A 13,165-nucleotide genomic window follows, 5' to 3' on the forward strand; every position below is an offset into this window, starting at 1 on the left:
GGGAAAAGTGATGGGCAGGTTCCCAAGGGAGTAGTGAGGACCCTCTCCATTTACATCCAGAAAGAGAGGTAAACCACAAAAAAATGCTACTGCAGTGTGAGAGCAACTACAGGAATTCCCTCATCCTGGAATCAAACTAATAGAGGCTGGGACACAGCCAGAGAGAGAGAGGGAGAGAGAGAGAGAGAGAGAGAGAGGATGGGGAAGGAGACAAAAAGCAAAAGATAGATTACATTTGTGTAAGAATCAAAGTAATATGTAATTTGTAACGAGTGTGTGTGTTTTTTAAAGTGAGACCTCAAGAATCCAAGATATTGACAGAGATGGAGAAAGATACAGAGAGAGAGCAGAGCAAGACAGCCTTCCCCCTCTCCTTGGCCTGCCATTTCATTCACGTTCTGATGTAATTGTTTAATGGCTAATCCGGTGACCCAATATTTTCCAGCTCTGTCTTCCAGCGAACAACTCCACCATGTTTCAAAAGCGCCAAACAGACTGTAGATTCGAGTGAAAATGCGAGAGCTTAGTAGCCCTCACGATCATCACATAAAGAGGTGATTGTAAATGAAGTGTTGCTATATCCCCCTCCTCATTCAGTCTGTTCTGAAGCTGGGCAAACAGGATTAAACCATTTTTCAGAAAGAGTATTAACTTTTGTGCGTGTATGTGTGTGTGTGTGTGTTGGCGAGAAGAATCAGTTCTGAAAAAAGAAAAGAATACGAATTTTTCCACAATGTTCCCTTTACCCCAAATGTATTTGAGCCGCCAAGACATTTGGTGCCTGTGGGTTGCTTCTTTAGTTTCATAGTATAGCTGCAAGTTGAATGTCGCTAATAAGGAATATAAGACTCGCAAAATGTCTCTGATGAATATGTTTTACATCACAGTGTGAAGCCTGATCCTGACACACTTTTATTCTACTGCTGCAGAACAACAACCGGAATCCTCCTGATGGCTGTGATGATACACTTCAAGACTTCCATTCTAGATTTGTATCTAGACCTAATCAAAAAGACTATGAAGCTAGGATTGGACATCTTTGCAACACTACTGACTAATTTTATAGCATACTGTAATGATTTATAATCCCACTAACCAGAGTCACGCAGAAGGAAAAGGGTCCTCTGGCTTGCTCAGTAAGATCGAAATCTACATCTGGATTTCAGTATAGCTGCTTTGTTAGAAGTGCTACAGACATAAAATTAAATTCGAATTGAATGTCATTTAGAAAAATGAACAAAGCTTTGCAGGGAGGCTGCAGACAAGCAGAATTATTCTTTTTTCTGTAGCACAATCTGGCTTCATGACAAGATGTCTCATTGTTGGAATTCATGTATGGATTCATTCTGTGTTCACCTGAAAGCTGAAACTCATGTGAACGATATTAGTTCCACTTTAAATTCGCCATGCTAGTCCACCAAAAAGACCACATGTGGCTTCAAAATATTATTATAAAAATGTGGACATTGAGGTGAGACAAACTTTACCAATCATGTCTTGGCTAACCATGTGAGGTAAGTAAAAATCTTGCTAATAAACATTCCTGTATCCCACGAAAGATTCAACGCTATGCTACAAAAGCTACATCGGAGGAGCTACACATTTTTCCCAGCTGAAACGAAGGAATGCACAACATCAAACTAATCCATCAGTGAAACTGTCAGTTGTCCCAAAACAGCCGCATAACAACTTCCATTCCCGACTCCTGCTCCTTGTTCCATTCAGACCATGATTCACATTAGTTTGGTCCATGAATAAAAATCAGTAACAGGGAGCTGATGAGAGTAGTGGACATTTTCTTTTGGTGGTTAGTAATTCATCAATATACAGTATTAATATACTTTAGTACAACAAGAAACCTTATGAGAGAGAGTGACCTGTGAAACAAGCTCTGCACATCACCTCTCTAACAGGGTACAATTCCTTTAAGCTATATATTATATAACAGCTCCAAAGTGCCATCTGCAAAAAGAACAGACATTTACAAACCACCTACAGGCATATCACCTGTAATCGTAATATCTGGAATGCCTGCTATCCTAGACATCTGTATATCCTCAGGTCACTGAACACATGTAGGCACAACTGAAAGCGCTTTTGAGTGACGTGCCACACCCCGTATCGATCCACACACAGAGATCCCTGTAGAGCCCAAAAGCAGCAGCGTTTACCTTGTGGAAGCTTCCATGGAATATTTTCTTCAGTTGGGGAGTGTCAAATGTGGCCTTCTGAAGCTCTCCTCGCGTGTCCTTGTTATAAAACGATATGGTCTGTTTGGAGGCTGCAAAAATAAAGAGAAAGAGAAAAGGAAATTGTCAAATTGGCCTCCAAGATCTTCTTAGGCTCAGTACCATATACTGCAAACATCCTGCAAAGGACACAGTTCTGAGCAGCACTGAGATGTTACATGAAGCCTGTGCCAAATATGACAATTAGTAAATCGTCTGAAGAGCGTCTGAAGCTTGGAGGAAAGTCGTGCAAGGTCAAGGCTGCATACTGAGAGAGGCATAAGAAAACAGCCTTGAAGCCTGGAGACCATTAGATACCATTCATGGTGATCTGAGGACAGCCAAATGAAATAGGGAAGAAAATAATAAAAGGGAGAAAAGTCAGCTGGTGTGCATCTTCTGTCATTAATGAGCTCCGTTGTCTTAACCTCTCATTTCTGCAGTATCAATGTTGCCTGAGTGATGTGACTAAATATATGTTTTGCATTACAGATAGATAGATAGATAGATAGATAGATAGATAGATAGATAGATAGATAGATAGATAGATAGATAGATAGATAGATAGATAGATAGATAGATAGATAGATAGAGGGGAGGGATAATCTGAGGGACCTAAGTTACACTTACGGTCAATAGTGATGCCGACCTCAGGCTTGTGGTTCTTATCAGACACTTGCCAGATATCGAAAGGCTGATTGGGTGTGTCTGGAAGAAGTCGGAACATCAGAATAATGGTGTATGATGGGGGAAGGCCAAATGGATGGACGTCTCTGTGGAACCGAAAAGTAGAGTTAGGTTAACGCAAATTCCTCAATAAATCAATCAATCAATCAATAAATCAATCAATCAATAAGTAAATAAATAAAATCACTTGACAAGTGAAGTGAATAATATTGATTGTCTCATTAGACTGGCACCTGGAATTATTATTATTAGACAGCTAGTGAAAAGTCAGTACTTGAAGTAGATTTGTTGGAAACGTGGGCACGTGAAGATCTGAGCGATTCTGGCAAGGGCCAGTTTGAGACGTCTAGATGACTGGGGCTCAGAGCATAGCTGATACATATATAAAAAAAAAAAGAATAGCCTGTTTTCACATTAACTTACCTGTGTCCAGTTCTAAGACATTCCCAAAGTGGGGTTTAAACTCACACTCAGGATGTCAAAGTAACTGGATACTGCAGAGTGTATGGTAAAAAGATGGTAAGTGGAACAGAATGCCTTGGGAAGCCTTTTTTGTGACTGATTCTGGGACTCGAGGAAAACGAAGCCCTTTAACAAACATTAGCACCTGTCAGGATTGACTTTAACAGTGTACCATAAATCCCTCAAGCCTCTTGAGCTAGCAGTGAGGTCTTACACTCTAGCGGAGAGCTGCTGGGCAAGACATGTCATGTCAAGATTAAAACAACAAACTGAAAGCACTCCGTCATCCTCTAATGGCATACTTTTAGCAACAAGCTGTATTTACATCTGCAATTGCCTTGATGTGAACACTATTCATCACATCATTTAAAGTAATGGGAATCATTAGTGCTATTTTGTTAGACTAAGGATACAGAAGAGCTCAAAGACCTTAAGAATGGGACTCAGTTTATTTCTTTTTGTTTGGGGGCTTGAGTAGAGAAACAGGCATTTTCTATGCAAACCATGAAAATTGGGAGACCACAAAAGTCATGTTTCTGATATCTACTTTTAATGCGTCCATTGGAATGGACATCTTTTTATGTTTTTTTTTTCTGTAAACCAACTAAATGTGTTTTCATGCATTTTGGTTTTATAATTTGAAAAAAGAAAAATGCCAGGTCACTGATTGGTCCCTAATCAACCAATTACAATCAGCCCTGAGAAAGCTTCAGGAGTCACACAACACATCCATGGCTCACCAACTAGACAAGAGGAAGAGTAAGCACACTTTTTATTTTTTAAATACTATTTTATGTACATTTAAATGTTTTGATTAAAGAAAGAGTTGGCTATAACTCTGATAAACCTCTGTATTAATGTTTTAGATTTTATTTATTTAATATAGACAATAATTTGAATAATGATGGTCTGAGAATGGAAAGTAATAGTTGCTGGCCGAGGGTTTTATCTACGACGCTCAGGTATGATTTTCAGACCCTACTATAAATAGTGTGAACCCCAGGCTTAATACCAACAACGCAGCATACATATAGGTCTGAAAAACTTACACTGAAGGCTGACTGACGAAAGCATCTTTATGGAGCCTGTAGGCTGTGTAGCTGTTGAAGGAGCCCGGCTCCAATGATACGCCCTTAACCGAAGCATACGTCTTTTCAGTCAGATTGAAAGCCTCGAGCATTCGGAAGCCTGTGGGAATGTGCACATAAATAAATTATTGAAGCAAGATGGAAAAAGAGATCTGCAGAAAATATTTGGATAAGATGAAACTTTTACTGTTGAAAGAAAACACCTGAAGCAGTATAACCCTCCTGAGAAACTGTACACTTTCTCTTAACCCTGGCAAAGCAGTCTCTGGAAGATAAATTCACAGATCCTACCAAGCTAAAGATATTTATTATCTTTATTTTATACTATTTTAGATTATATTTGTAGCAAAATATAAAATATTTCTAGAAAATTCTAGATTTCAATTTAGAATTCTTTAGTAGATTTTTACTAAATGCTTTAGTATAAATACTGTGTTTGAACTTTTTGGTTTAAAGCACAAACCGTTCAACACTTAAAATGCTTTAAAAGTCAACCTTTATATGTATAGAATGCTAAAAAGATTGTTATTACTTTTACTAGTGTAATTATTATTATTATCTATACCTGGGGATGTGAAGCCGTTCACGTAGATCAGAGGACAAGCTGTGAGAGGAATCAGGAAACAAGTTCAATAATTGATCAAGTTTGATAAAAACTGGTCACATGACATAAAAAAAAAATAAAATACAAACCAAAATTGTATGTCATCATCACTATCATAAAATAATTATAGTAAGAATTTATTTAGAATCAATTTGATGCTTGTTAAAGAATACGTTGCATAAAACTATGACTAATCCCTAATAATGTTTCATTACTACTGCTTTAAAAAATGAATAAATAAATAAATACTTAAGCACTTTGGACTTGCACTTACAGGAAGATGCAGTCTCACAGATGAAAGTGACCAGATTGTCCTGTATTGTGGCAAAGGCATCAAAGTCATCCACAATGAAAACATGGCGTTCGCTTGGCTTGCTGGCGATGTTCTGGAGCTCAACGAAGTCCACATCAGCCACTCCGACCACAAACACACTGTAACCTGAATATCAGAACAGACATAATGGTCACACCCTATTAACTGCACCGATTAGAAGGACTTTTTTTTAATAATAAAAACTTTTATCTTTTTTTTTTTTATCTAGATATTTTTTTAAAAAAAATGCTAATTCTTTCTTTCTTTCTTTATTTAATTTATTTGTTTATTTAATTAATTTATTTATTTTGAAAGAAATGATTCCAGAAGGATGAGTTGCTAATCGCCGGATTATGTGTTAAAAGTGTCTACAGCAAAAAAAAAAAATATATATATATATATATATATATATGTAAATAATAGGTGATCGATTTAAATTCAAATTTTCTATCCAGATTTCTCTAAAGCTTTAGGTTGTGTGACAGTGTCTGGTTTTAAAGCACTGTACAAATGAAACCTAATTGAATTAAATAAAATTTAATTTAAATGAAAATTTAATCCATTTTTGATAGCAAAAAGAGGGACTTTGTTTCTGTCTTGTGAATTAAATACAACTAAATGTTAATATAATCCAAGACTAGTTACGGTGTTATATAAATAAATGTATGGATGAATGTATATAGGTATGTATTTATGTATAAATTTAGTCATTTAGGCACATTAAACACTGGAAAATGCTTGTAAGAATATCTGCAATAATATATTATATATAAGTACATACAGTTTGAAGAAAAATAGTAACCCTATTGACATGTAATATCCTGCCATAGCCCAGGCTGTAATCGGGTAATCTGGGTTGTCAGTAAAATGACAGGGTCTCACCAGCATGTTGCAGTTTGGCAGCATTTTTCTGCACTTCATCCTGAGACCGTCCATCAGTAACAGCCACCACCACCTTCGGGACATTCCTCCTCATTCCACTGTCTGAGGTGATCACTCTGTCGTACACGTATTTCAAAGCGACGCCTGTACATCAAACACACAGATGGTCCTTATGTCGATTATTTTCAAGGCTATTAAGATACTAACTTTTCGTCTCCTTTAAAAAAAACCCAAAACAACATTTCATCCTCATGGCCCATATCTGAGTGGTGCAGTAAAATAACGGCAGCTTGTCAAAATTTTGTTCTGGTTCTGGTCATTTCAGATTACAGAGCACAGTTTCAGAAATAAGGTGAACAGCGTGTAATAGAGTAGCTGAGGATTACTGGGAGATGCACAGCACCTGTCTTTGTGTTTCCTCCCTTGTAGCGGATGAGCTGCAGGGCCGACAGAGCAGTGCCTTTATCATCGTAAGTGTTCAGTCTGAACTCAGTCTTGGCGTCGTCGCTGTACTGAACAAAAGCAACCTGCCGCAAACACAGAGAGATGATCAATACATCAGAATCCAAAATGTATATGTGTGAAGATTTGGCTATATATAATTCCTTTTGATGTTCATGATTAGTTAGTGATTAATTCATGTCTATAAATAGGACACGGCAATATGAACTGTTTTTTTTCTTAGCACAGCTTCATGTTACCACTGTAATAACAAAGATTTCAAAGATATGACATACTTCTCTGGCAAATCATCGTCAAACATTCTGTTTTCATCGTTTAAAATGTAATACACACTATGTAATAGACTAATCGATCCCAAGACCAACCTTTTTTAGCTAGGCCCTTTAATCACTGCTATTTGCCAGCACTATGGATACATTTTCAGCTTTTTGGCAGCATTTATCTTGAATTCCTGAACATTTTGTACAAGTGAAGCTTAATGCAAGATCAAAATATATGCCTTGTGCTCTGTTACCCTGAGGTTTGTTGTTGAACCCTTATCTGAACTCTAAACAAATGACCTCATCATAAGCCATGTATTTGAACCAGATTTGGTTTATTACATCCGTTCATTTTGGTTCAACCATCCATCAATTTTGGTTCACTTGAAATGGATATTATAATAAGCCATCCATTAATTTTCTGTAGCGCTGAGCCTAGATAGGGTTGTGGGGAAACCTGGAGTCTATCCTTGGGGACTTGTGACACAAAGCAGGGGACACCATGAACAGGGTGCCAACCCATCACAGTCACAATCACACACACTCACCAATTTAAACATTACACACAATTTAGAGATGCAGACAGACTACAATGAATGTCTTTGGACTGGTGGAGGAAACTGGATTACACAGAGGAAACCCCTAAAGCATGGGAAGAACATGTAAACTCCACACACACACACACACACACACAGAGGGCGGAGGCAGGAATCCAACTCCCAAACCCAGAGATGAGAAGAAGGTTATTATCAATATTACTGACTGCATACAAGACTTCTTAGATCCCCAAAACTAAGCTATTGCCATGGTATCAATATTAGTAGAAGTACTGAAAGTACTAAATCCAGTAATGGACAAGATAGGCCTCCATTTTTATGCGACTAATCCAGAGCTTCTGGAAGAAGCATTTGGTTTCAGGCTAAACGGCTTCCTGGAAAGTTCGTCCATACCTGCATTCCTGATGGGCCGATGACATCAAAAGCTCCCATGATACTGAAGACAAACTGCCGTACTTTGTGGAAGCTATCTTCACCGATGCTCCATGAGCCATCGATGAGGAACACAACATCTGCCTTGGCACCTTTGCACACTGAAGCAGAAAAACAAAGTCGTTCAGATTCTCTGCCACAGTTCATTACTCAGGCTCCTTCATAAAGACCTGCACGAATCTCGTTCTGTCTAATTAGAGTCAGACATTCAGAAAAAAAAGTTCTACAAACAAAGGCATTGACACTACAGATTGCAATTACGCCTTTAATCGATCAAGCTTTTATGTGAAAACAAACAAAAGCAGCAGAACACTTGATGACCGGAAAAGTCTGAGAGATTTAATAGCTGTTTTACTCAGAAGAAAACTGGCAATATTTTACAAGATAATGTTTGCCTGATGCACTGCAGCATTGCGGATTTGCCCACATACTACACATAGACCGTTGCGTGCATTCTGAGATTGTGTAAAACACTTTCTGGTCTCCCTTAACACCTGAACTGAGCAACATGCATGAAGTGGAAACAGATCTGCCTTCCAGCATGTGGCCACCATGGCTAAACATGGGCAGAACATTGATTCAGAAAAGAAAAAGGACTTGAAAAGACTCCAGTGCAGACCTGGGGTTCGTCCAGATTCAGTAAAAAAGCCGAATTCCACTTTTATTGAACCAGGGCTGGGGTCCAATGTATTAAACTGATACTGATTACACCTGTCCGAAAGCTTTTAACTAAGTAAGTTTGAATCCTCACAGCTTGACACTCTCTCTCTCTCTCTCTCTCTCTCTCTCTCTGTCTCTCTCTCTCTGTCTCTGTCTCTCACAATGTAATCTTTAAAAGGTCAGTCAATGAATGAGTGAAAATGTAGTAACCCTTTTTTTCTATACTGAATCACTTCTTAGGTCATGCAGGCTTCTTGCTAAACTGTCTGTCTTTTAACACAATTAATTCTTTGTCCAGTCAAAACAGTTTATTTACAACACTTTATTTGAGGTAAGCCACTCCATCTGGACGTGACTTTAGGTATATTTCTCCAGCAGCATATATTCGTTTCCAATAGTTCCCACAGCAGACAGTGTTTACACACTGCATGCACGCTACGGAGATATTCAATCCTGACAAATGCACATCCATCTTGGACACAGGACAGCTCATTCTGACCATGTTCCACTCAGACAAATGCCAAATTGACAACTGTCTGCTCAGTCTCAGTGCAAAGTAGCTCCGGACATGTATATGTTTGAAGAACAGTTCAGCCAAAAAGTGAATTTATTCAATTTTCCGCGGGTGTTTGATCAGCCAACATATTTAGTTGCTTTTGGGAAATGTTGTTAAGACTTAAGGGAAGCTCTTAGCCACCAGGTCTGCGTCAATCAACATCATATTTTGCTGTATTTTTATGATGATCCAAATCCACATTCAATCCCTATTCTTGGTTAAGTTTGCATAATTTTAAAAGCATTGGGAAATTGAAATCTATCTATAAAGTGTGCAGTATTTCAGTACTGTATATTCAGTATATATAGGAGTATAAGAGAGTACTAACCTGCCCAGCCAGGAGGAATGGTTGGTGGAGGAGGAGGAGTAGGAGGAAGAGTCGGCACAGGCGTTGGCTTTACCACTGTAACAAACCAAAGAAGATGGATGAGCTTTTTTTTATTTTCTTGATCATAAAATCAGTTTGAAAAGTGAAAGCCTGTGATAATTACATGTGCGCTCTTTGGTGCTGACTCCAGGTCCCTCCAGATTGGGAGTTTGTACAAACACAGTAGCGCTATACAGAGAGTCAGGACTCAAGCCGTCGAAGCAGTACTGACTCTGCGCAGCTGTGATGGTGATTTCCTGCTGACCTTTAGCAGATGCTGCAACATCAGACAGACAAAATAAAATGAGCACAGGCAGGAACACTTCTTACACTGGACCAGGGGTCCAAACATCAAATAACATCCTCTATTCATTTTTACATTATTTTTCTTTCTTTCATTCAAATTAAGAAAAATAACACATGGATAGATTAAGATTTAAACCAAAAAAAGTGTTAGACTTTAGAATTAGAGTTAGAATTTAGTCATAGGATTGTGTAACTACATTATATAAGGTTATATTAAAGGCACCACAGTGACCTGGAAATAGATTATACCATCGACTAACAAAAACAGAAAGAAATATAAGTGCTGGCTAGTAAAGCCATTTCAGGTCTAGTAATAAAAATGCAACAGGAAAATGTATGCATAAGTCACATCCTATTTCTTTTTTGGATGTTGTGACTATTATCAGCAACCAGAAAATGTGATAACTACGATCTACGAACTTTCGATTTCAGTAAATCTGTGATCAGGGGTGCTGATAGAGATGCTGTAACTGCAATTCTTTGCAAATGAGGCAAATGAAACAGTAAAGTGTCAGTGTGAAGCATTACGTGTCAGTTTGGTCAACTGTAAAAACTGGAAATTGCATTGTTTGAATTTGGTGATGCTATTCCTCTTGTCCTTTGATCCCTGGCTTTCAGACTCATCTTTCTCTTCTCTCTTAGACAAATCGGTGCACATACTCTAGACTATTTTAGATTTCAGGACGTCTCTCAACTGCGTACTAAGTTATTGCTCTACAAATTCCCTAGACAGCAGTCTATAGTATAAGTCAGACTGAGCAGCCTCTAAATTTAATTTCGAGATACTAATGTCATCCTGCACCACAGAAATCTATGCTCACAAGCCGCTGCTGTTCATTCGTTTAACTGGCGAGTTGCAGATTGACAGTAAATGTGCGCATGTAATATATTTCAAATTAAATCCAAGAATTGACTCAGTGAGCTCAATGTCAGGTTACATTAGTGCATGTCAAGCACATTATTTTTGTAGCTACTGGATTATGTTACATATAAACATGCTCAGTTTTCTGTCAGGATCGCATAAGTAGTTGTTTTCATTATCTTTAAAAAAAAATTTAAATAACCCATATTGTCCAAATGCATTAGTTTTTAATATGTGAATAAATATCTAGACCCTGGCTTCCAATCTAAACCCAGCACTTCCTCTTTCACATAATGTCATTAACCACAGTGTGATTCTTTAGTAAAACAGCATGTGATACCTGGGAACCCCAAACCTTGTGTGCTGCTTATTAATCTCAGATCTTTGTGGTGAATTGATTTTTTTTTATCTCTCAGCCATACTGGCACGTTCTTCTATGTCTCGAGGATGTGCCTTGGTTCATTGTTTAACTCTCAGGAATTTGCCAAATGGGCCGACAGTTTGGCTATCCTCCAATGTCCTGCTCTTTTTTTAAAAAAAAAACTAAACACCCTTAATCTATGTGTGAATAAGAACCAGATGGATTTAAGGAAAGAAACCAAACTGTCTAGCTCGTCCGAATCGGTTAAAACTCGGTGGTCGAGTTTATTCTACATATGTCCTTTGACAGAGAATAAACGAAGAAAAACACAGAGGATAAACATTCAGTCCAGGCGACTGACGTGTTGTCATTCCAGGAGACTGATGACACAATACAAGGCAACAGAAACGGGTCACTACAGCAACCATCGACAAACAACTTTAACTATTTATACAAACAAGGGGGGGTAAATTAAACCAAATGATCTGGACATGATCGAAATGCACGTCAAAGTGGTTTGTGTGACTCACGATCCAGAGGATTCAGCTTGATCCTGTAAGAAGTTGCACCACGGTGAGGTGTCCACTTGACGCAGAACCGGTCGTAGCCGACATTGTACGTTTCCAGGTTGGTCACATTGAGGTAGACTGAGAAAATAGGCAGAGAAAGGAAAATAATATTTACTGTACTGCACTACTAAAAACAAATCTTCTGTCAGTTCCTACTCTGTAAAAAGAACCATGACATGATTTAACATTCAGTCACGTACGTGTTGTTCCTTGTCCTGTAAGCGCTTCGCTCACACCAGCATCGTACTGAGCGTACACTTTGACATCATAAGTTGTCCCAGGTAGCAGGTTGTGAAGGGTATATGAGGTAACATCGCCGACAAACACCTCCAAGGTCTCGTCCTTATCTGGGAAGCAGAAATGACAAAAAGTTTATACACGACACTTGCATCCACAATTTTCATGCATGCTTTTTATTTACATATATATGTGCTGGGATTATTTGCCAATAAAACATTGAATGATTTTATCAATAAGCAAGTTTATGTTGTTTTATTGATATATGTATATATCTTGCACCATTACATTGATAATACATTGATCTGTTTGAATGGGACATCTTGACTGCTTTATTAAGTCTGTGTGTACTAATTTAGTGGTATATACACTATATAGTATCTTTTTTGGGTGTGTACATGTGTATGTAACTTATGATGTTCAATGTTTTCTTGTTTTCATGCAAGAACGCTCAATTGTTAGCAAATCGATATCACAGTGCTGACACTTATATATTCTATATGTCAGAATAAATACCTTGCATATATATATGTCTTGTATTATTCAGGAATAAAAAGAGATTGAAATGTACCTGTGGGTTGATAGACGAGTTTGTACCCCATAACCGGGGCTGGAGCAGGGTCCCAGGCCACACGGAAACGGGTGTACCACTCATCTGACACACGAAGGTTTCGAGGCTGCAGCAAGCCAACTGTTGGTCCAACGCACACAGCAGAGAAATACCTCAGTGCTGAATCCCTTCCGCCAATTACCCAAAGAAAGCATACTAAAGCATGACTCATTTCCATTGGGTAAAGAAACCCTTATTGGCTTGGCATGGCCCGGAGCAGCTACTGATCAGGTCCACATGATTTTTCTGCACTGTGTTTACACCGTCTTCATGGGGAATATGTATGTTTAGACTGGATTTATTTTATTTTCACCGTGGTTTCACCAAGGTAGCTACAGTACAGAAAGAACTGCCAGGCGTAACGATATCACATGCCAGTGTATTCAAACTCAGACTGACGTTTACCATACAAAAAACATCCTGCATCCTATCAGAAATCAGGCTCAGTCAGGTTGTCACTTAATTTACAAAAAGAGGACGTCAACCAAAGTTTTTTTCTTAAACCTTATTCCTAGTATACTGGTGCTCCATTCCACTGGTGTGATGGAAAGTGACTTATTGGACATTTTCAATCAGTTTAAACAAGTGAATGATCTTATGTAAGCAAGTCTGAACAGAAATACTAAGTCTTTAAAGAAAAAGCCTTTAGTTTTTGTCACATA

General features: G+C 38.2%; 1 protein-coding gene across 4 annotated transcripts in view; it reads right to left on the reverse strand.

Annotated features, from left to right (window-relative positions):
* The window catches only part of col12a1b (collagen, type XII, alpha 1b), a 76,790-nt gene that overhangs the window by 13,858 nt on the left and 49,767 nt on the right, over nucleotides 1–13,165 (reverse strand). For all 4 annotated transcript variants that reach the window (XM_058379786.1, XM_058379785.1, XM_058379788.1 and 1 more), the window contains 13 exons: nucleotides 12,465–12,584; nucleotides 11,857–12,003; nucleotides 11,618–11,734; nucleotides 9,683–9,835; nucleotides 9,520–9,594; nucleotides 7,937–8,076; nucleotides 6,668–6,791; nucleotides 6,265–6,408; nucleotides 5,344–5,508; nucleotides 5,031–5,069; nucleotides 4,427–4,565; nucleotides 2,859–3,001; nucleotides 2,172–2,281 (listed from right to left, as the gene is read on the reverse strand). In XM_058379786.1, coding sequence (XP_058235769.1) covers nucleotides 2,172–2,281; nucleotides 2,859–3,001; nucleotides 4,427–4,565; nucleotides 5,031–5,069; nucleotides 5,344–5,508; nucleotides 6,265–6,408; nucleotides 6,668–6,791; nucleotides 7,937–8,076; nucleotides 9,520–9,594; nucleotides 9,683–9,835; nucleotides 11,618–11,734; nucleotides 11,857–12,003; nucleotides 12,465–12,584 — 1,616 coding nt within the window. The remainder of the gene's footprint in view (nucleotides 1–2,171; nucleotides 2,282–2,858; nucleotides 3,002–4,426; nucleotides 4,566–5,030; nucleotides 5,070–5,343; nucleotides 5,509–6,264; nucleotides 6,409–6,667; nucleotides 6,792–7,936; nucleotides 8,077–9,519; nucleotides 9,595–9,682; nucleotides 9,836–11,617; nucleotides 11,735–11,856; nucleotides 12,004–12,464; nucleotides 12,585–13,165) is intronic.

Source organism: Hemibagrus wyckioides, linkage group LG25 (assembly GCF_019097595.1).
Source record: "Hemibagrus wyckioides isolate EC202008001 linkage group LG25, SWU_Hwy_1.0, whole genome shotgun sequence".
Lineage (NCBI taxonomy): Eukaryota > Metazoa > Chordata > Actinopteri > Siluriformes > Bagridae > Hemibagrus > Hemibagrus wyckioides.